General features: G+C 36.5%; 2 protein-coding genes across 16 annotated transcripts in view; both read right to left on the bottom strand.

Annotated features, from left to right (window-relative positions):
* The window catches only part of mapk8ip3 (mitogen-activated protein kinase 8 interacting protein 3), a 45,635-nt gene extending 31,225 nt beyond the window's left edge, over positions 1–14,410 (bottom strand). For 4 of the 15 annotated variants that reach the window (XM_039686691.2, XM_039686698.2, XM_039686696.2 and 1 more), the window contains exons 1-14: positions 13,452–14,409; positions 9,817–9,937; positions 9,653–9,723; positions 8,498–8,586; positions 7,497–7,520; positions 7,059–7,203; positions 6,116–6,344; positions 5,643–5,745; positions 5,346–5,464; positions 4,831–4,842; positions 2,784–2,801; positions 2,246–2,303; positions 2,013–2,165; positions 3–60 (exon numbers count right to left, since the gene is read on the bottom strand). In XM_039686691.2, coding sequence (XP_039542625.2) covers positions 3–60; positions 2,013–2,165; positions 2,246–2,303; positions 2,784–2,801; positions 4,831–4,842; positions 5,346–5,464; positions 5,643–5,745; positions 6,116–6,344; positions 7,059–7,203; positions 7,497–7,520; positions 8,498–8,586; positions 9,653–9,723; positions 9,817–9,937; positions 13,452–13,751 — 1,500 coding nt within the window. In that variant the 5' untranslated portion in view covers positions 13,752–14,409. Of the gene's footprint in view, positions 1–2; positions 61–2,012; positions 2,166–2,245; positions 2,304–2,783; positions 2,802–4,830; positions 4,843–5,345; positions 5,465–5,642; positions 5,746–6,115; positions 6,345–7,058; positions 7,204–7,496; positions 7,521–8,497; positions 8,587–9,652; positions 9,724–9,816; positions 9,938–13,451 lie in introns of all 15 variants that reach the window. The other 11 variants (XM_039686697.2, XM_089128441.1, XM_039686700.2 and 8 more) reach the window with 8 other exon arrangements.
* A 1,788-nt stretch (positions 14,411–16,198) lies between these two features.
* Positions 16,199–20,534, bottom strand: jpt2 (Jupiter microtubule associated homolog 2). Its single transcript, XM_039687150.2, has 5 exons — positions 20,260–20,534; positions 19,282–19,433; positions 18,208–18,353; positions 16,930–16,972; positions 16,199–16,827 (listed from the first exon to the last, which is right to left on the bottom strand). The coding sequence occupies exons 1-5, from the start codon at positions 20,313–20,315 to the stop codon at positions 16,529–16,531; spliced, it is 696 nt and encodes a 231-aa protein (XP_039543084.2). The 5' UTR covers positions 20,316–20,534; the 3' UTR covers positions 16,199–16,528.
* Between the last annotated feature and the right edge of the window lie 1,785 nt (positions 20,535–22,319).

Raw genomic sequence — 22,319 nt, 5'->3', positions numbered from 1 at the left:
ACATCCTCTCCACCCTCATCTTTAGAGTCCTGCGATGCTCCTAATGCTTCAGCCCTCAACCTTTAATCAAAGGGAGACATTTAGACTTAAATTATAGTGGAGTGACTGGGACTTTTAGGCCCTTTTTACACCTGGTAGTAAGATGCGTTTTGTTCGATTGAATCACAAGTAGATGAGAGAGAAACACTCCCGTTTACACCAGGGGCCTCATGTACAAAGACTTGCGCTGAATTCATACTAAAACATTGCGTACGAACAAAGCTGTAAATGTGCGTACGCACAAAAAAAACAAAACAGATGTATGAATGTCTGTGTACGAAGGATCCCACGCATATTCTCTTTGTACATCCCAATTACCGTAAAATTGAGCGCACATGCACGAGCACAACGCCCCACCCAGACTCCTCCCTCAATTAAATTAATTTAAATATGATAATTAGCCCAAATTAGCTAAAGAAACCTGCAAGATACAAAATTTCACTGAAAATGTCTTCTATGTCAAAATATGTGAAAGTGTAATATATTCCTGTAATCAAAGCTGAATTTTCAGCATCATTACTCGTCTTCAGTGTCACATGATCCTTCAGAAATCACTCTAATATGATTTGATGATAAATAAACATTTATGATTATTATCAGTGTTGAAAACAGCTGTGCTTCTGCTTCATATTTTCATGGATACCATGATACAGCATTTTCAGGATACTTTAATTAATAAAAACTTCAATCAAACACATATAGAAATCTTATAATCTTTTGTAACATTATAAATGCATTTACAGACACTTTTAAACAAATTCAATGTGTCTGTCACAGTCCTTCGTCTGCACCATCCTGTCTGCGTCTCCAGCACTACACTTCCCAGGATCCTCTTGTCTCCACACCTGAACTCACTCCCTCATCAGCCTCCCGTTCAGCGTCCTGTATTCATCTGTTTCACCTGTTTTCACCTCGTTTAGTTTGATTCCTCTGTGTATTTAGTTCCTTCCCATTCAGTCTGTCTTTGTCGGTCGATGTTGTATGTTACCCGGAGATTCCCTGTCCTCCTACCTGTATTTTTGATTAAAATTAGTATCTTCACGTTCATCTGGACTCCTCCTATTCCTTTTGCCTGCACTCCTGCACTCCACCACCTCACACCGTGACAGTGTCCTTGCTGAATAAAATTATTACTTTCTTTTTTTTACCTTTACTGACCGAATTAATGAAGTTTATTTTTTATTCCTAGTTAAGCCAACGCTGCCATTGCTAGACAGGTTTGCATATGCTTTATGTTCTTAATTAATTGCATAATAGAATATTTTAATAAGACTCGTGTGACATAATTTGTAATTGATACATTATTTGACATATTATTAAGTAATATCTGACAGCTGGTGGTGCGATATCATAGAACAATTTGTAGTGTAATGTTTGCAACTTCACTTTATTGCCACTATGAGTCGCCAACGAACAAAAATCAAGGCAAATGTACGTACGCCAGACATGAAGTTTACTTGGAGAAACGTACATTCTTAAGTTAATTTCACTGTTAGTGTCAGTAAGGGTAAGAAATTTCAGAACTTCCATGTGTCTCTTGCATTTTTTCCCCCCACTTCAAACCCTCCATTTTCTCAGTTCTCTGTTCAGTGTTTTACCTCACACCCTTTCAAACTTAAAACTGGAAATTAAATGTTAAGCTGGAATTCATGTCTGGCTTCTTTGAACAGTAAAGCTCGCATTCTTTGATTTGATTGGCCATCTCAATCATTTTGACATTGAAGAACATTGTTAGACCACTGGGGCATATCAACCTAAAAATGTGTCTTTTTCAAATTTTTGTTATCCTAATGGAGTGTAGCAGATTTCCATACAATAATATCACATTTTGGGGAGACAATGTGGTCATATCTCATTATTGGGAGGATTCCCTCAATGTCCTAAGGACAAATCAATTGACAAATGTCAATTTTTGGACAGAAAAACTCAAGAGAAACAAACCCTTCAAAGAAACAGAGACAAAAGTTCCAGACCTCTTTAGATCCTCCTCCAATTCTTTCACTCTCTGGTCCACTTTGATCTTGGACTGTTTCACTGTTTCCAGCTCTTCCCGGAGAACTTCCTGTTCACTCGAGAGCTCGTCCACTTTAGCAATCAGGTCATTCTTCACAATATTTAGTGCATTCCTACACAAGGCAAATTACTTTGTCAGACATGCAGACACATAAATACATATGCAAATACAAGCACAGTCTCTATCTCTTACTTGGTCTCCAGTAGTTGTTTGTTCTCTGTTAGTAGATTTTCCACCTCTTTCCCCATTCCTGTGGGATAAACAGTGTTAGCAGGAGTACAGACCACCATGAACTGAATAGACTAAGGTATAGCTGATTCAAAACTACAAAATCACAATTGTTTGAAATTACACAACAAACAAAAAGAATTACAGTACATTTATTAATAGGGCCCAATACAAAAAAGGTGATTGAATGGTGAGTGTCTTTATTGTTGCATTAACTAATGACCTTTCAAGGTTTGATTAACAGGACATTTACAGGGACATAATCACAGTCTAACTTGATAAGTGGACTGTAGAACATCCAGACTTGATTAAAATAATATGATTCATATGAGCCGATAAGCCATGCATTTGAAAGCACAGCACTGAGAAGCAGAATATAATAGGATTAGAAGAGCAAAAGCACAGGAGAACATCTCACAAAAAGCATTGCTACAAATCAGGAAAGTGTCACAATGTCTTACTGAAAACAACGTGAGGGGGGAAAGGAGGCTATGAGCCTTACCAAAGAAATCATCCCGGACTGAAATAGAGAGCCGAGGAGGAAAGAGAGGGAAAGTGGCGAGGTAAGAGAAGGCAGCCAAAAGAAAGAAGGAGTAAAGGTATGAATTTGAAGACAGAAGAGGATTTTAAAAGGATAGAGGAAGATAATGATGATGAAAAAAGAGAAGAAATTAAAAAAGATGAAGAGAGCAAGAGAGAAAGATGGACAAGCACATGTTAGATATTTATCATCACACACTTACAAATAGGCACACACACACACCTGATAAATTCTTTTTAAAGAAAAAATGAATAAAACAAATCATCTGCTGTCACTATTACACTAAAAAGTATTTTTGATATATTAGACCTTCATCTTTAATTAAATAATTGTCATTATCAACTACAAAGGAGCTATTTGTTTTAATACCATTCAAAAGGTTTGGGTTGGTAAGATTTTTAATGTTTTTGTCAAGTCTCTTATGCTCACCAAGGCTGCATTTTTGTGGAAACTGATACATTTTTCTTTGGATTCTTTGATGAATTAAAAAGTTCAAAAGAACAACCTTTATTTAAAATCAAATGTTTTTTAACTATTTAAATGCCTTTACTGTAACGTTTAATTAAAAGAGTCCTTGATTAATAAAAGCATTAATTTCTTTAAAATAAATTCTTACTGACCCCAAACTTTTTAAAAATATTGGATTTTTAAGTGTTTTAAAAGTGTTTTTTCCCCCATTTTTTAATAATTAAACCTTTATTTTACAGTGCACTTGTTACTCATGTTACATGTAGTTTCTAGAGCAATAACTATAAAATATGCACGATTACATGCAACTAATCCTAAACCAAACCTAATCATAACCCTACAACTATTTTAAATACATGTAGTTAATTAATATTTCTCAGTATTTAAATGTATAAATACACTGTAACAATGACACTTTAAAATAAAGTGTAACCTTTTACTGTTATGTCTTTACAATTGTTTAAAATCTCTAGGACACCTTTGTCAATATTTAGGTGACTTTTTCACAACTCTTCACTCGGTGATCACATGATCAGTCTATGTGGGCTAAACTGTGGATCATTTTATTAGGCACAAACAAACACAGTGAAAATTTTATGTATTACAGGCAAATTCGAAATAGATAGAAAATGTTAAAAACCTAGTTCAACACAAAAATGAATAAGACAGAAATTTGCACTCTACAGCAATACCATATAAAAATATATTCTGAATCTAAAAACAATCAGATGCTATCCATTCAGTTAGATGTAACTAAACACCTACAGCCTTTCAATTTCATTACCATCCATTCACAATGAGAAAACTAAGGAAAAATATTTGTAGTGTAATGTAAACATGGGCTGTGTAACATATACTGCTGTGATTTATAAACAGTAGAGACTGTCATTCAAGTTTTGTAAAGACATTTTACAAAAGAAAATATATAATGTATAATGCTACCGGATGTTAGTGTTTTTTAGGTTTTATAAGTGACAGTGTGTTTGTTGGATGAAAACCTTTGAATGAAATGTGTTATGGAATAATGACTTGATTTGACACGTATGAAGTGTTTTGGCAGTTTTAGTGCATTTGAATGTAAAAAAGTTGAAAGTTGGTTAGGAGAACTGTGTAAAGGGTTTTGAAAAAAGTATTAATAATAATAAAAGTATAGACCATTTCACAAGATGTAAACAACACTGGTCCAGAAACACTTCCTGTTTCAGTTTGTAACTGTTTTCTTTATTTCACATGTAAAGAAAACATCTTAAAGATGTCTGTTTAACTTTTTGATTCAGTTTTAAATGTTCTGTTGGTTGTATTTTATCCCAGCTTATATGTAGTGTTAAAAAACTGAAACAGGAAGTGCTTCTGGACCAGTGTTGTTTACATCTTGTGAAATGGTCTATTGAGAAATGTGTCCTAGCAAAAAGAGCTGTAATGTAATATGACTCATTGTGTTTTCTAATGTGTAATGTTATTTTAAATCCATGCAAAGGTCATGAGGAGCAAAAAAGAATGAGAAATAAAAATACCAACCAATCAGTGATCAGATACACACCTGAGAATTCCCCTAGGGGCGTGGCCGAGAGAAGCACACACGGGAAGGAAGCACAGAGAGGGGTCAAGGGTCAGTGAGTGAGACGGCCAATCAAAAGAAAGATCCACCTTCACACTGAGATAAACAAATCAACAGCTCTACCTTGATAATGAAACAAAACAAATCAGAAACCGCCAACGTAAATAACGGAAAGTACTCAAATTAAACAACTACATCACAGCAAAACTGCTTAGGGGCAGGAGATACAGCCATAAAGCAAGCATGATATCCCAAGAGACCTTGCTTTGAGGATACATCCAGCAGTGTGGGCTTCCTGACAAAAGGCATGCAGTTCAAAGTGCAAGCGAGAAAAGCCCTAAGCAACCATGCGCTTAGCAATGGTCCTTGAAATATATATTTAAAAATTAAATGCAGGTCACATATAAAACAAGATAGCCTGCATTTATGAGAAAGTGTCAATCAACTGCTGAGGTAAAATGTTCAATGAAGGTCATAATCTGAACTATGAAGCTTACCGAGAAGTTCTGCTCCTGCATCCACATCACCGATGATGTCAGACTTGGCGTCTTTGATCTCGTGGTACAGGGAGTCGGTATTGATGCCGAATGCCTCATTCACTATGCCCTGAGAAGGACTTCAAAGGAACAAGAGGTCTCGGCATTATTTCACTTCAAAGCTTGAATCCTTTACATTACACAAAGCACCTTTCTAAACGGTATTCTTTTATTTTGATGGTCCTTTTGTACGTAAACTGGGGTATTTTGTACTGTTTGTTCACGCTTTAATGGTGCGAATGATATGGATCAGTCTACCTGTTTCCTCTTTCGAAGTCTCGAGGGTCCAAGCGCATTTCTAGCTCTGGTGTTGAGTCTATAATTTCCTGAAACTCTGACCATTCATCACTACTGCCCATACCTACACAAACACACACACAATTGAAATAAAGAACACAGAATCATTGTCCTGTCAGGGAAAATTTGAATTTTGCATTGTTTGTAAATCTGTAGATGTAAGTAAGATCAATAAAATCAATCAAAAATGTCAGTAAAGACATTTACACTGTTAGAAAAATGATATTATGTTGTTCTTTTGAACTTTCTATTTATTAAAGAATTCTGAAAAAAAAATATCAGTACTGTTTTCAACATTGATAATAGTAAGAAATGTTTTGCGAGCACCAAATCAGCATATTAGAATGATTTCTGAAGGATCTTATTAAGGATTTTTTTTTACAAATTTTATTCAGTGATTATTCTTTGCCTCAATTCTTCTCCCTCTCTCTCACCAATGCTGACGTTCCTGGTTTCCTGAGAGACCTGCACCTCCATGTTTCTACTAAGACGCTTTGCATTTTTGTGTCCCCGGCCCCGGGGCTTGTTGAACTCCTCCACTGACACCAGCCCATCGTGCAGAGGGGTAACTGTTGCCGAGGGAACAGACGAGGTGGGAGTGTTCGATTTGCTGCCTGTGCTGCTGGGCGTGGCTGCGACGGAGTCTGAATCTGAACCATCCTCCTTAAACGAAAGGGAACCACACATCACACACACGTTTTGATAATAAACATATTCTGCTTCTAAACTTAAATCTGAAATTGTCACTCGTAAATTTGAAATTGCGTTGACTTGTTTGATAAACAAATATTTAGACTTACTAGCAAGCAAAAATATATATTGTCATACAACTTCATACATGTAAAAATGTAAACTGTAAAAATGTAATTTCAAAAACATAAAACTGTTTATAAAACATTAATAAATAATAAAATGTCTGTGCATTAGCACTATATACTTCGAATAAAAAGGTATTTATCTTTGAGTCAAAAATCCTAAAAGCTGAAATGGCAACATGAAAGGTCCACAGATAAAAAGCTTATTCAAACAAACTCAAATTGCTTTATACTCATGTGACTTGAGTCATTTGAAAAAAAAGGAAGTGAATAACTCATATTTTCTCTTCCTTCAAACAATAGATCATTAGTTTCATCTAGGCGAGATTCAGTTTCGCAAAATCATCTTGTTTTACTGTAAACACAACTGTTCATTTCAGATGGCTAAAATAAGAAAAAAACATTAGAGAACAAGGCAAAATCATGGACCCTTGGAGGCCTGCTGGTGACCACCCATGAACCTGATCTTGACACAAGCAGGCTTAAGGGGGGAGTGTCTGACAGAATGATGGATATCATAACTCCTCCCCTGGCATTTTGGGTGGAGTCATAACTGTCACACCTGGTAGCCAGGGGCGTAGACAGGTCTGCTGAGATCGCTGGAATGCCAGACGTCTGAAGAAACCATTCTAGCCCCCCCAAGACCCCCACGTACCATGCCATCTCCGCCAGGAAACAAACTCAGTGATGGGGGGCGCTCTGTTTTACTAGGACAAGAAACAGATGTAGAAAGTCAAATATTTCCCACAAAACTAAATTGGCACATGAAAATGAGCAAAAAACTCAATAGATAGGGTGAAAACATATAAAGACAGAAAACCACATAGGAGAAAGAGGTACAGGTTTCTCAGTCTCTGACACTAAGACTGCTAAACTAGGCAGGGTGTTTGCATGAACGGGCAGGGGGTTCATGTATTTATTTGAAAGGAGTAAAATGGGAGATAAAAGGACTGTAAAGACAGGGGTATGGGAAACTGCCAGAGAATGTGGGAATTTTTACCTTTTCCTCCAGTTGTGTCGTTTACTGCAGAGACACACAGCGGCACATGCACAGAAAGAAAGAAAGAGACAAAAAGAATGTGAACACAAACACTCACAAACACAGTGACATGATACTTACACAGGACATAAAGTCACGTTACATACAGTATACACTCCAGTATGTAAAAAAAAATAGATGGGAATGATTAATGTTGAAAACATGATGAAATTGCAAATAACACATTTATTATCTCATATTATTTCATTTTTAAAATATATATTTGTCATTGAATAATTTATTATTTATTAATATTTTATTGTATATTAAATATAACATATATACACAATTTTACACAAATATGTGTATATTCTGTGGGTAAATGGTTAATAATCAGTGCAGATTACTCATTCAGCTCAGACATGTCAAGGTAAAAATCCTGAAGCTATTTAAAAGCTCCATCATTGATAAATTAATAATTAAATTATAAATATATATTTTTTAAATCTTGTTTATTCTTCAGTTCGGACTCTCTAACTCTGTACTAAAATTTGACCCTGTAAGTATGTCTATGAAAATATTTAATTAGTTGAAATTAGCTGACCCTGTTTAAATGAAAATAGAAATATGTGAAACTATGTGTGTATAATTGAGTATGACTATAAGCCAGCCACAACACTAGATCTGACTAAGCAAGACATGACCAACTGTGACTGAGCATCATCACCCATTGCCTAGCAACGCTGTCTCCAAGACAACTGTTGCAATAATGGGCCATTTTGTATCATCAAAATCTAAACTATTCTAATACATACACATCCAAACGTCATAGCTGGTGTCCCAAAATAAGAGAATATTAGTTTGAAATGTACAAATATTTAATTGAACTGGTTACCCACAAAATATGTTACTTATAGGCACAAAAGAAAAATGCAAAACACAAATTGCACATTCCAAACTCTTAATTTACGCAAACAAAGGCTTGGAATGGCTGCATCACGCTGATTATACAAGTTACTCACGACCGTCCGCAGCCTGTGGATTCAGACTGGATGCTGCCTGACTGTTGCATCTTTGAGCGCTCAATGTGTTCCACGTATGTCTGTATCATCTGGAGAAAATAAAATCAATGTTAGTGTCTATGCTGACTTTTTTTCGAGAAGTGGAGCTCCGTATTTGTAACGTTTGAGTTATTGCTAATACAGTTTTTTTTATTCGCTTTGGTACTATTTTCACAAGTAAGGTGTACATTTTCAAAACTCTTAGTACAAAAATCCAAACTGATCACACTTGTAACGCAGCTAGTCATTCTTTCAAAACCTGATGTAATGCTTTCAGTCAGTTGCACATGTTTTCAGTCCACATAATAATTATTTCAAACACAAGATTATTGTAATATGTAATGAGAACATTTGGTTTAATCACTGAAACACAACAATATGATCTTCTTTCAGTTTAGTACTTTTAACAATCAGTTCATCCAACAGCAAACAATGCAAGATACATGTTTCAAATCGGCCTTAGAAGTGCTGAAATGAATATGCTACAGTACTATAAAAGACAGATTACACAGTTTTACTGTAACATTAGGCAATACACTTACAGTACCCAACATTTACATAATCTATAATTTCCAAATATCCATCATATATGTAGGCCTACAAATGAAGGATCAATGAAGACATCCTTTACAATCATTTAGGCAAATTATAGTTTTTATTTTTCAGATATAATTGTAATATAGGTATACTTTCTATAATGAAATGTAACTAAAGAAGAACAAAACATAACATTTAGTTATGTTAGTTATCAAATCAAAAGTTTGATAGTAAGAGCTTTATGAAAGGCGGTTACTGTGAATGAAACAATAATGTAGATGAAACACTTATTTTGTGTTGTGAAAAGGATACTTTGTGATTGTGTGAATTGTACTAACACAGTTGAAAACATGATGAAATGTTTGAAAAAAGTGCACTTTTGATGATCTGTTGTGATATTAGCACTAAGAGTTTTGAAAATGTACACCTTACTTGTGAAAATAGTACCAAAGCGAATAAAAAAAACTGTAATGTCCCCACACCTTTAGACCAATGAATTTCCATGATGTTTCCATTCATTTTCCATGGCAAAAATCATTTTTATCAAACAATTTTTAGCAGATAAAATATTCTTCTGACCTCTGTATGACGCTGGTGAAGGGCGTTATACTCTTTCTTCATGTCTGATTCTCGTTCTTCCAGACGAGAGACTACAAGAGAAGGTCATCATGGATGCATAATGAACAATACTTAAATCTCTGTTAGTGCGTAGGAATGAATGTAGTTCAATGTAGTGCACTCACTCTGGTCAGCATAGTTCTTGGTCTTCAGCTCCAGTTGTTTTGTTTGTAGCTCCAAAGTCTCCACCATGGACTGCAACTCCTTCTTATCTGCCTCCAAGGCATCTTCAAATTCAATAAACTTCTGTTACACAAACACACACACATTCACACAAGGTCAGATCATTCAACTAACAGCTTGAATCAGGTGAAAGCCTGAGAAGGATGGATCGAGGATGGGAGACAGACAGACAGACAGACAGACAGAGACAGACATACAGACAGATAGATAAAGACAGACAGACAGACAGATACATAGATAGATAGATAGATAGATAGATAGATAGATAGATAGATAGATAGATAGATAGATAGATAGATAGATAGATAGATAGATAGATAGATAGATAGATAGATAGATAGATAGATAGATAGATAGATAGATAGATAGATAGATAGATAGATAGAAAGATGGATGGATGGATGGATGGATGGATGGATGGATGGATGGATGGATGGATGGATGGATGGACAAAAAGATGCACTTGGAGAAGGGTTTGTTTTTTGAATACAATTCAATAAAATGTACACACAGTTACAGGGTACATAACACATACATACACACACTCCAAGTGCAGTGTGTGGTGACTTTGAGCTGCAAGGATTTAAGTGGAACACAATAGGCTCTTTCTGCAGTGCAGCCCAGCCACAAACAGCCTCCTGGAATTCAGTAATCCCAGCACTGCAAAAAGAGGGAAAAACCAAACACACGCTATCTAACACTAGAAACTTCAAATCCCCCTTCAATGAAAACATCAAGTCTGATCAAGTCATTCTAATGAGTTTTTGACTGACAGTCATTTCTACAGTACAGTACTATATACACCCCATATTAGCAGCATGTCTACATTTAGGATTATATTGACATTAGGATGTTATGTAAAGATTTGTATAATGTAATCCCAGAATGCTAATTCGAGTTCTTGCTATACTTTGACATAAGATCCCTCATTCAATACGGCAGTTTAATCATGAAAAGCCATTACAGGTGAAATGTTTATTTTCGACATCACTAGTTTCATGGTTAAATGTACAAAAATAATGAGTGTTTTCAAACAGGTCTCCCCATCTGCCATTGATTGAGCTGATGTGTCAGGCTGGTTCGATGCCTAAACAATCTGAATAACGTGCAACGTCAAAGGTTTTTTCACTTTTTGGGGGGAAATATATTTAGAACTTGCTTTCAGCTGTCTCTGCACATTAATTCAGGCATAGGAGATTTTAAAACTGAATAATACAATTATGTGCATTAAAGCTGCAGTTGTGCGTTTTTCCTCTTTGTCGCCATCTCTGTTCGAAATCTGCAATTGCAGTCATTCGCGGAATTATCAATTTTACGTGATTTGGGTTCTATATATAACCCTAGGGATCTGTTACAAGCCGTTTAATTCATATTCTTAATGTGGTTCTATGAAGTAGCCTGAAAGAACCCTATAAGGTTCTATATAGAACCTTTTCTTCTAAGAGTGAGAATGTGTGTTAATACAGGCTAGCGAGAAGGATGTTCTTACTGTGGCCACTATATTCTACTGCCATAATCCCAAAGGATGTGAAATTGGAGAATGATGTTTACTCTCTCTCTCTCCATCCCTCACTATCTCTCTCACTCTGTGCTTTCTGTCTGTCTCATAACATGAGAATCGGGTTACAGCGTGAGCCAGCCTCCTTCTATGAGAAAATTGATTACCCATAATCACCCCCCCCCCCCCTGCCCAACATCCTCCCAGTTTTGTCCTCTCTAGACCCCAAGCAAATAAATATTTGTGTTGCTGCATTAAAACATGATACAGAAAATAGCTATCCCTAACACCATTTGTATTCAATGAATCGTATTATTTTAAACCACAGCCTATTTCTTTCTGCAGTATAAACAAGCCTGCTACAGTACATACACATTTCTATTATTTTTGGACAGGAACGATAACAATCATTACATAGTATAATTTATTATATGGTGTATAGTATCAACATATTTTATGAGAGCATGAATAAATTAAATACTGTCTAGAGATAAAGTGAAAAAAGAAAAAAAAAAACATTATTTAAAAATGCTGCTTCTCTGGAATACAAATTGTAAAAAAAAAATGTATTTTTTTTTTTATTATAAACACACTATTACACACACGTGTAAATCGACATAGCAAATCCCAGCATTTACACTGCAGAAACTGAAGTAACCAAGTAATGAGAAGCATCACTGCAGTTTACTGCACTCCATCAGCACATATTCCTTCTCTGAATCATCTATTATACTGAAAAACACCCTGGTTTCTCTTTTACTCTTTTATGTATTTTCGTTCTGTCTTTTACAATACAATAATATACAATAATTTCTGCTCTTAAATTTACATTTCTCAGTTTTTACCGCTCTATCATCACTCTCCATTTTATTTTCACACACTGAATCTTTATACTAACAAATTCATAAAACACTCACATTTTTATTACAGCCTACTTACACAGTTTCCACTCTAATATAAAACTTAACACAACAATAATGCCAATAATGCTCTAGTTGTGCAGTCGATAATATAGTTACATTTGGAAAATGTTTTGGCAGTGTTAGCATGTGGTTATGATGCTTCTGAAGGGTCATAAAGGGCATCTGTTCCCTACATAGTAGTAGTGCCTGTGCTGATGCACAAAGAAAAGATAAGAGTGTTTGTCTCTGCATATGACTTATGTACAAACATGGGTATGAGACAATCTTTTGTGTAAGATTTTAAGATTTATTTTCAGCAGTAATAATAGGTAGAGCAACACATACAATACATAATGGGATACAAGAGGGTTTTCTGGAGGAACCCCCATATTGCAAATGACAGGACTGTGTAAAGTTTCTCAAGTGAATGTCCCAGGGTCAAGGATAATGAGTTGACCAGGTGAATACAGATGTTACAACATAATTCTCAAAGAGCAGCAATAATTGTTTATGCCATCAGTTACTGTAAGTAAATAACGAACGAAGGTAGTACTTCTTGTACATAGAAGCTTTAACCCTATAAAGACAACAAAACCTTGCTTAAAAACATGTTGTAAATAGTATACTACATGCCTTCTGTCATCTGATTGATATTTCATACATTTATATTAAGTAAAATAGCTGTATTATATTAAAAAAAAATGTCCACCTGGTTATTATTAGCATTTTGCATCTTTAAGGTTACTTTAATAAAGCAAACATTATAATAACCTTTATATTGAAAGAACATTTTTATTGGATTAAAGAAACTTGGGTTTACTTGATCATTCATGCATTGTTATTCTTATGTTTAATGACTTTTTTTAAGAAAATCATATTAATCATCAAATATGATGCATAAGGCTTTTAAGGAACGTTTATTTGTACATCTGTGTTGCACGCTTTATATGTTTTAAACTACAGAGCTTTAATCATAAAACTGAGCATTTAAATGTCATCCTTGGGCATATTTTTGGGAGATGTCGAGTGACAACTGATATCTATGAATTGTATGTAAGTAGTCTACTAAGGTAGGCTACTCTTAGCTTTTGTTTATTATGATCAGATAACAAAACTTCTGCTTAAATAGGACAACGTGAAGGAAAATAATGAGCGATGAGATCATATTATTATTTACCTCCTCCGCCTGTTTGCGCAGCGATTTCTCCCGTTCATACTGCGTGATGAGTTGCTCGTTGTCCTCCTTGAGAAGTTCCAGCTCCACCTCATGCTCCTGGTTCTCCGTTAGAACCGAGTCGAGGTTCTCCAGAACATTCACCACCAGCGGCATCAGCTCCTTCACCACCTCCTCATCGTAGCTCTTGATGAGGCGCTCGAACTCCCGATAAATGCTGCTGGCCAGGCCCGACACCCGCTCGGACATGACAGACACGGCCCCGTAATCGTCCTGGTACACCACCTCGTCCAGCTCCATCATCTTGGCGACGTTTGATCGAAGCTCGTTATTAGAGAAAGAATAAATAAATCAGCGGCGACACGAATCGAAATGGCGAAATGTTTTCTATGAATTCATGACAATGTCATCAGGTGCACATGATGCCGCTGCGCTCCACGGCCCGGTTTCACCAGCAGCAACAGCCGGATTTCGGGACGCACGAACGTTTAATAGTCGATATTTGTTGATCAGACGGAGCGCTCGCGAGGGGACAAGCCCTCTTCCCCGCCCGTGCGTCCTGCGCCAGTGTCGGCAGCGCGATCACACGCGCCTCGCTATAGCACTCGATTATTCCCCGGTTGCGTCTGTCTCATCGCTGGGATGGAGCGAAATCCATCGCATCGCATCACGCCCAACGCGCGTCTGTCTCTGACGACGCACCTGCCTCTCAACAGCCGCAGCTCGCGAGCCCAGCCATTACTGAAAAATAAATGGAGGAAAATAAATAATTATATACATAAATAAATAAGGGAATAAATGGCTACCGCTAGCCCGCTACCGTAGCAAAATCGGATACTGCTTTCTACCGTTATGTCAGATTGCTAATTTTTGGCATTTTAAATCAATCCGGTGGTGGTTGACAGGGCGGCGGGGGTGCGTGATGCTGTTTCCGTCGGTGACTCTCCCTCGTAGGCTGATGATGATGGAGGGGCCAGCTGACGTCACAGCGCCTGCATGGAGCAAGGGAGAAGTGATGTCTCATTGTCATTGCTGCTGTCAAACACCAACCATTAACGACATTATTTATAGTAGAAATAATGTTGTTATTGTTATATATAATAATATATAACAATATTATTATATATATATATATATTTATAATATTATATATATTTTTCAATATTAATATAATGCATTAATAAATTCATAAACTTTTATGTATTTTTTTTAGCGTGCAATCGACACTAATAAATAAATCAGGGAATCGCACATAAGGTCACGCTCCCATTTTAAGATAATCGCTTTAAGGCATCACAGAAACATTTTTTCAGAGCCGACCGCAAAAGTTCTTGCCAAACCCATCACAGAATGCACCATGTTGATTGTCCCCACGCGGCTTCAAATGGCATTGCCATAAAGACAATCGTCGTCAATGCAAGTGGTGATAGACCCAAATGACGTCCAGCTCCACCTCTGTACGAGACCAAATGGGTGGAGCTTTTATAGTACAGATCCACCTCTGTGCAAGTGATGCTCACTGTTGAGTCAAATGACATCCAACTTCACCTCTCTGGACACGAATGGGGTGGAGCCAGGATAGTTGTGGGTAGGGTAGGTTGACATACTAGCTCCACCCATTAAGCCCAAATGCCATTCGCTCCTCCTCACTGGACATGGAGGAGCCAGATATAAGCACCATCCATTTGCTCCCTCCGTGGACCAAACGGTTGGAGCTTTTCGAGTCCAGATATGCCACTGTGGACCTATAATGGGTGGAGTTATGTTTAGCGATAGGGTTAGGATAATGGACCGTCCAGCTCAAAAGGCAATCAGAAAACTAGATTATAGCTCAATATATCATGGAGAATACTGGCAATTGTCAAAAATACAAATAAGTCGTTAGTGTCCAAACAGAAACAAATGTAAATGCTGTTTATTTAACCTTCTGGTGGTCTTCATTCATTTTAGAATGAAGACAATATTAATTTTTGAGTGAACTAAACCTTTGAGCACAGTGTACAAACCCTGCTCTAAAGAATCTTGACCTGATTCAGCAAGCACATGCACAACTCTTTAAACGAAGATTTCTGTTTATTTAGAGCAACATGGTAAAACATCTTACTGTCATGGAAAAAAGCAACACAATACAGCATATAAATGAACAATACAGAAGTGTATTGTATGAAACAGGTCTCTGTGTGACATCATTGCAGCCAGTCACATTGCCAAGCATCCACTGAAGTATTTTGGGCAGGGATGGCACTAGTAATGTGGGAAACGCCCACACGTCATATGACTTTCCCACTGCCATGTAAAGAATAAAGCAGATGGCTAATGGGAACAAAGGCCAAACAATCATGGTGCAGCAACTCTTTTCAAGTACAGAATCAAGCATATCAGAGGATTCTTTTGAGGGTCTCTGATTACATTCAAATGCATGTATGGACACTGTAACAATGTAATATGTTAGTGATGTCTGATTGTACACATTCTCTACATTGCCATACATGTGTGCGTCGCGATTATCAATTACAACTCTGCATTTGGTTTTGCATCTGAGCTATTACGTTTACATTTGGCTAGGTGTTTAAAAAAAATGCAAGAGGGGAAAAAAGAAGCAATGAAGTCACCTTATTGCACAAAAGTAAATTTTCCATTACCATCAGAAAACATTCACTGATTTTCAAAGGAAGATCTGCACACACTGATACTGAAGAGCTTGCTTTGGCGACCAACAGTGGTTCCAGTTGAACACTGCATAGACTGTACTGAGTTTCTTGAGGCAAACTTGCATTTAATACATCAGCAAATTAAGAGAACATAATCATACAGAGAAACCACAGTATATGCAAACCATTTTAAAGGAAACATAACCCTTCAGTTATTGGAGTGACAGTTGATTCTAATTAGATGGAAAGGAGGAAGGGAAAGTGAGGAATGAATCAGAAAGTGCAAAAGCAATAAAGGAATGAAGAGTGACAGACTTTAGGGGAAAGAAATAACCAAAAGATAAAGTAAATGAGAGAGGATAAGTTTTAGTACAGGTTAAAAGGAGATGGAAGAAGGGCAGTGACAATGATGGAAAGCAGCACTTGTGGCTAATAGAAAACCACACTGGACTTTCCACCTGGTGGGTTGAGCACTTTGTTGTGAGAGCGAGGTCGTGGTCCGAGGCGTGGCTCATGGTCTTTTTCTGTTGGTTGCTGTGTGGCTGGCTCAGATTTCTGATTGGCTGTCGGCGCAGGTGCAGAGACAGGGGCGGGGGAAGAGACAGGGGCAGGGGCAGGAGCTGAGACAGGGGGAGGGGCTGCTGCCTCTTTTTCAGGTGTGGGTTGAGGAGACACTGGCTCCACTTTCACTTTTTCCTCAACTACAGTCGCCTCCTTTGCCACCGGGGCTGCAAGAGAGATTTAAATCCATGGGAAAAGGAATTGCATGAGAAATTAACTAGGGCGTGAAGAACATGACGAATATTTTGTAAATCACAGGGTTTCTTTACCTGGTGGATCTGGAGTAGCAGGTACACCCACACCCAAGTTGTCCTACGGAGAAAAGAAGGGTGTTAGAGTGTAAATGGGTGAAAATTTAAATGGGTTTAATCATTCCTTTAGTTTACGGCCAAGAAAAGAACGGCTGTGTGTAATATCTGCAGTGCCAAGTGTTTCTTCGGCCTTCAAATTTCATTTTTGTCACTTTAATTTCAAGGTGAGAAGTAAGTGGTTTTGGTAGTTTTCAAGGTTTTCTGTGGTATACATCTACTTCCAACTTAAAGTGTAAAGTGTAATTAAAGTGCTCAATATGTATAGATTTTAAAATGTCTTAAAACAACATTTTTTGGGGCAAGTTTTTTTTTTCAGAAACTGGATGATGACAGTTTTTTTTACAAGATTTTTTTACTTGTTCATTTAGTTTATTTTTATTTTATAGCATTAATGATATGTTATTTGTTACACACACATTAAATCAATTTATTTTTGTAAACCATCTGAGTCTAAATAAGTAATAAGTCCCAGAGTAATAAAACAAAAAACAAAAATAATAATAATAATAGGGATCTCCAATCCTGCAGCTGGAGGGCTTCTGTCCTGCAGACCTCAGTTCCAACGCACCTGCCTGTAATTATCAAGTAACCCTGAACAGCTGGTCCAGGTGTGTTTGATTGGGGTTGGAGCGGAAATCTGCAGGACAGTAGCTCTCCAGGAGCAGGGTTGGCGACCCCTGCAATAAAACAAACATACAAATTAAATGAACAGTGCATTTCAGTTTTTTTTTTCCAGGCAGGTCTAATAATGGGTTTCAGTTAGAGAAATTAAATAATCAAATCTAAAATAACACTGCATACATTTTAATGTGCATATTTATAATTAATATAAATATGCGATTAGATTAATGGCTTTAATGAACTACTTGTCTAGTATGCCAAGCGCATTCTGAGCGACCATATTCTCTAGAAAGACTCTCTCTGCTCTGGAAGAAAATTACTACTCGCATGCTCTGGTGCGATAAAATGTGTTCTTCTGTAGTCTGATATTGTTGATTAACAGCTTTTATGTGCGTTATTGGCAGAGTCAACCTGTCTTACATGAACGCGTTACCACTGCATCCGAACCGAATAATGTTTTTTTTTAAAGACAATAAATCACACAACCTTTTTATTTGATATTCTATAATAAAATCAACTAATCTAATATTTTTAAAATGGAAACATTAAAATATCGATTCTGCTCAGAGTGAACTGATTCTTTTTGCTTTTAAGCCCTGGCTAGGGATTGTCTACCTTTGGTTTGTTAGGATGACTTTTCACAGAAGATGGGGTCGACTCTGCTCCCCCAAAGATGTTACTGGATCCTCCACCATGGTGAGTCGCCCTACTCCGAGGCAAAGGAGCCTCTGGCTCCCCAAATATCCCACTGCTCTTTCCACCTGAGACAATAAGAGACACAAATCAGAGCTTGTAAATATACACTTATTCTAGTTATGGCAATTACTGGAACATAATTTATACTCATCAATACATTCAAATAATCATGTACAATTATAGTCTCAATGAAACAATATTCATTTACACAAGTGAATGACAGCTTTGCAGCAGTATTTTTGTATACCTGAGATACTATTATAGTTTTATTAATATTTAGAATTTGTTTTTCCATTTTCATTTTAGTTAATTAGAATTAGCCGTCATTGCATTAAAATAGATATTGCACAGTCCACAGTAAGTTTTCATGAATAGTGGAAGATAGCCCTTAGTTTAGGGACTGGGTGGAAATTACTTTTGTTTAATTTAGTGTTTGCAAACAGCTGATTTTATTTCAGTAATTGCATTGTCAGGTAATAAAAATGTATCACTATAATAAACCTTTGCAGGATTTTTGGGTAACTTCTAAAACAGTGACGGTTTCTTCCTGTTCAATTACAAAACTCTATGCATGTCAGTGAGAAAAATAAAAAAAGACATGCTCAGCAGCTGCTCCCTCAGGGCAAAGCATGCGAACAGCATGAAAAACAGAAGAGGACCACACTTATAACTTCAGATCAATGCTTATCCTACGACAGAGCCTCTACTGATTTAGCAATGTGATCTTTAACCTTATCCATCTAGATGTGCAATTTCATCAGTTCAGACTGTGTGTGATCTCACAGCGTTAACTGACTGGTTATTTTACCAGACTGAGGTAAAGACTTTGCTATTGATGACAAGATAACAAATGTAAATGTAAAAGTGCCCGTTTGCATAGTGGCTGAGAGCGAGACTCAAACGCATCAAACTGAGTAACAGTGTGGTGATGAATTTGACTCGGAGAGAGCAAGAGGCCCAAGACAGAAAATACACTGTCTGATGAAAGCTCACCTGGGGGATTGGAGCGTTTGGGACTCCCCTGAGATTCTTCTGCAGGCGCAAAAATAGAGGAGGACATTTTGTTTGGCCGTCTGGAGGCAGAAGTGTCTTCTTCATAACCACCGAAGAGATTGCTGGACCCTCCACCTGGAGGTCTTAGTACCCTAAACACAGTTATAGAAATATTTGTACATGGATTCACACGAATATTGTATTTTATCCCAATAATGAGAACTGTACTGAGAAATGACCTAAAAACAACACGTAACTTTGCAGCACAGCGCAACCATATATGTGAGGCTGAACATCGCAACTGCAGTTGTGAGATTAGGCGGTCCGGCTTTATGGGCCATAAAGTTTTACCCAACGTCAAACGCTGAATTTTAATATAATTCGTGCATTTATTCCCGAAAATGAAAGCCTACCACAATAAACAAAACGAAACCCTGCGGCATAATTTCGTTTCCGAAAAATAACGTTTCCAGGAAATGTGCCTACTTCAAAGTCTGCATTGTGCATAAATTTACATTTATTACTAAAAAAAGACCGTTTTCTTAAACGTAGCCACCATTTAAAACTGCAAATACGCATTTCATTTAAAAGTAAAATACGTCTTTGTGGCTGATAAAACTTATAATTGAGTCTCGGGACATTTGCCGCTAACGGCTAACAAACAATTTTAACTGAGTTAAAAACAATATAGTTTGTAATATTGCATTTAACCACCTCACACACATTCCACGGCTGTTTATTTAAATTGTTATATACAGAAATGTGACCTCACTCGGTGCATTAACACGTAGCAGTCTCTTAGCTAATATGAGTTAGCATGTAACGTTAGCGCTTGGCCATGCTAAAGTTCCGCTCTCTTCCACCCCTAAATAATCATGATTAACTTTAATGATACAGATAAACAGATGATTAAATCAACACCAAACTAACAATAAACACTGATTTGATCCAGACATACTGTCAGCACACACACCATACCTTGAACTTGGTTTGCCACTAGATTCAAGTCCCTGAAACATATTGGTTGAAGTCATGGTTGCTTGTCTCGGTCTACTGCGCCGTGACCCAATACCTTTAACAACAGACAGCCCTCCAACAGAAACTAGTGCTCTGCTGCCACAACTGCTGAACTAAAAGACTTTGCCAAAGAAGTGAAGTCTGACTGACCACGCCCAGAGAGGATTGGACAGCTCAAATGCAGAGCTGCAAATATGATTATGGGAATGGCTCTGATAGAAATCAATCCCCGACTGAACTAGAATTCTATTGGCTGTCAGGTTATATATGACCAACAGAGTGAGTTGATTGGTCAGCTCAAAGTACGTCTTACTTCCCTGTCCGTCGTAAAATCGATTATTAAAAATACATCAATTCATAGAGAAAAAAATAAATAAATTATATGAATGTTTGTTATGAAAAATTATGACAAGAGTGTTAAAATTATATATATGATATTAAAATAGTACATTTTATATTCACAGGTATAAATGTACCAATACGTTTTTTTTCTACATGATTTCTGTAAATTGTATCATGACCATCCAGTAATATTTTTTTTCCCAATGTTTTCAAGATTTATGTAAAATGGGAAGACTTTGTTGTGCTTTATGTTTGTTTACATAATTAAAATAAATATGTACAAAATTTTGTTCAGAACAACAATTAAAATGTTGAATGCTAATAATAAAATAAAATACTGAATATTAAAATTATTGTTCGTATATTACATATATTCAATAAAATATTTAATATATCAATATTTAAAATATTGACCACGACTCTCTCTCTATATATATATAAACATAAAAATATATGTATATAACACACATATATATATATATATATATATATATATATATATATATATATATATATATGTTATATAGATATATATAGATATTATTTTGTTATATATATAGAGAGAGAGAGAGTCAGTCAATATTTTAAATCTTGATATATTAAATATGTTATTGAATACAATATATGAACATGAATTTTAATATTAAATATTTTATTTTATTATTAGTATTCAACATTTTAATTGTTGTACTGAACAAAATATTGTACATAATTATTTTAATTATGTTCTATACACATATATATATCGACTTTCACTAACATTAATAACTGATTGCCTCGTGTTTTCCTTGAGTGTCTGTCGGTCTTTGTTCATTTTGGGTGGGACCGTTATTTTAAAACATTTGCGAGATGAATGAAATGACGTTGCTTGAACGTAAGTTTTGATTGGATGCTTTGAAAAAACGCCCCTCTATTTTTAATGATTGACTGGATAACTCCTCCGTCAATCATTTTACGAACGCGTCGATGCGCATCCCATTGACCAATCAGATGATTTGTTTTTGAGTTGTGGTAGGCGTGCCTAACAGCAGAGGAAAACAGGAAGTTATGCACTTCAGTGGTTCTCATGCTACCCCTCTGTTTGGTCTTTCTGGATACCGTGGAGTTTCTCAAGGCCAATAAGAAATCTCCTAAACAGGTATAGAACTTGTAAAGATAATTTTTGTGAATACGTAATTATTGATTACATGTCTGAGCTGATATGACTTTACCGCAAACGAAACGGCAACTGTTTAGCTAGCAAGTTAGCGGAGCAACTTTGTCAGTATGTGCAGCTGGCACTGCTGGTTTTGTGTCAGCTGTTGCAATTCGTTTATGGTGTAATCAAACTAACAGCCTCTCCTTCATGCATTATTTTAAGCCCATCAAACGATGTTTGATAGCTAAATAACCCGGATAATTGTGTAGTATTCACAACTGATACTGAATAAAGTTGACAATGTATTTTTTTATTTGTACCTGTCACAGTTGGTGCACAGTCACTGGGGTTCTTTGTAGGCAAACTAAATGTGATATGTTTTATACTTGTTATAAGGTCTACACTTTTTAGAAAATATAACTTGAATGCCCAAAGAGGGGAAATAAAAGCTTTTTTTTCATCAAACTGCTCCTTTCAAACTGGACTGGACACGCAGGGACATTGACAGCTGCAGCTGTTGGTAGCAGTGGTTGAGCAGCTG

Source organism: Pimephales promelas, chromosome 3 (genome assembly GCF_988280905.1).
Source record: "Pimephales promelas chromosome 3, fPimPro1.hap1.1, whole genome shotgun sequence".
Taxonomy (NCBI): domain Eukaryota; kingdom Metazoa; phylum Chordata; class Actinopteri; order Cypriniformes; family Leuciscidae; genus Pimephales; species Pimephales promelas.
Note: the sequence above shows the minus strand (reverse complement) of the source record. Positions and strands in the feature narration are given on the sequence as shown.

Bases quoted from the DNA above. Each gene is read 5' to 3' on its own strand.
- jpt2 (XM_039687150.2), bottom strand. From the start codon at position 20,315: ATGACTTCAACCAATATGTTTCAGGGACTTGAATCTAGTGGCAAACCA. The intron at 16,973-18,207 runs GTAGACAATCCC...TTTTCTCCGTAG, and splicing joins GTCATCCTAACAAACCAAAG to GACAACTTGGGTGTGGGTGT. The intron at 16,828-16,929 runs GTAAAGAAACCC...TCTCTCTTGCAG, and splicing joins TGCTACTCCAGATCCACCAG to CCCCGGTGGCAAAGGAGGCG.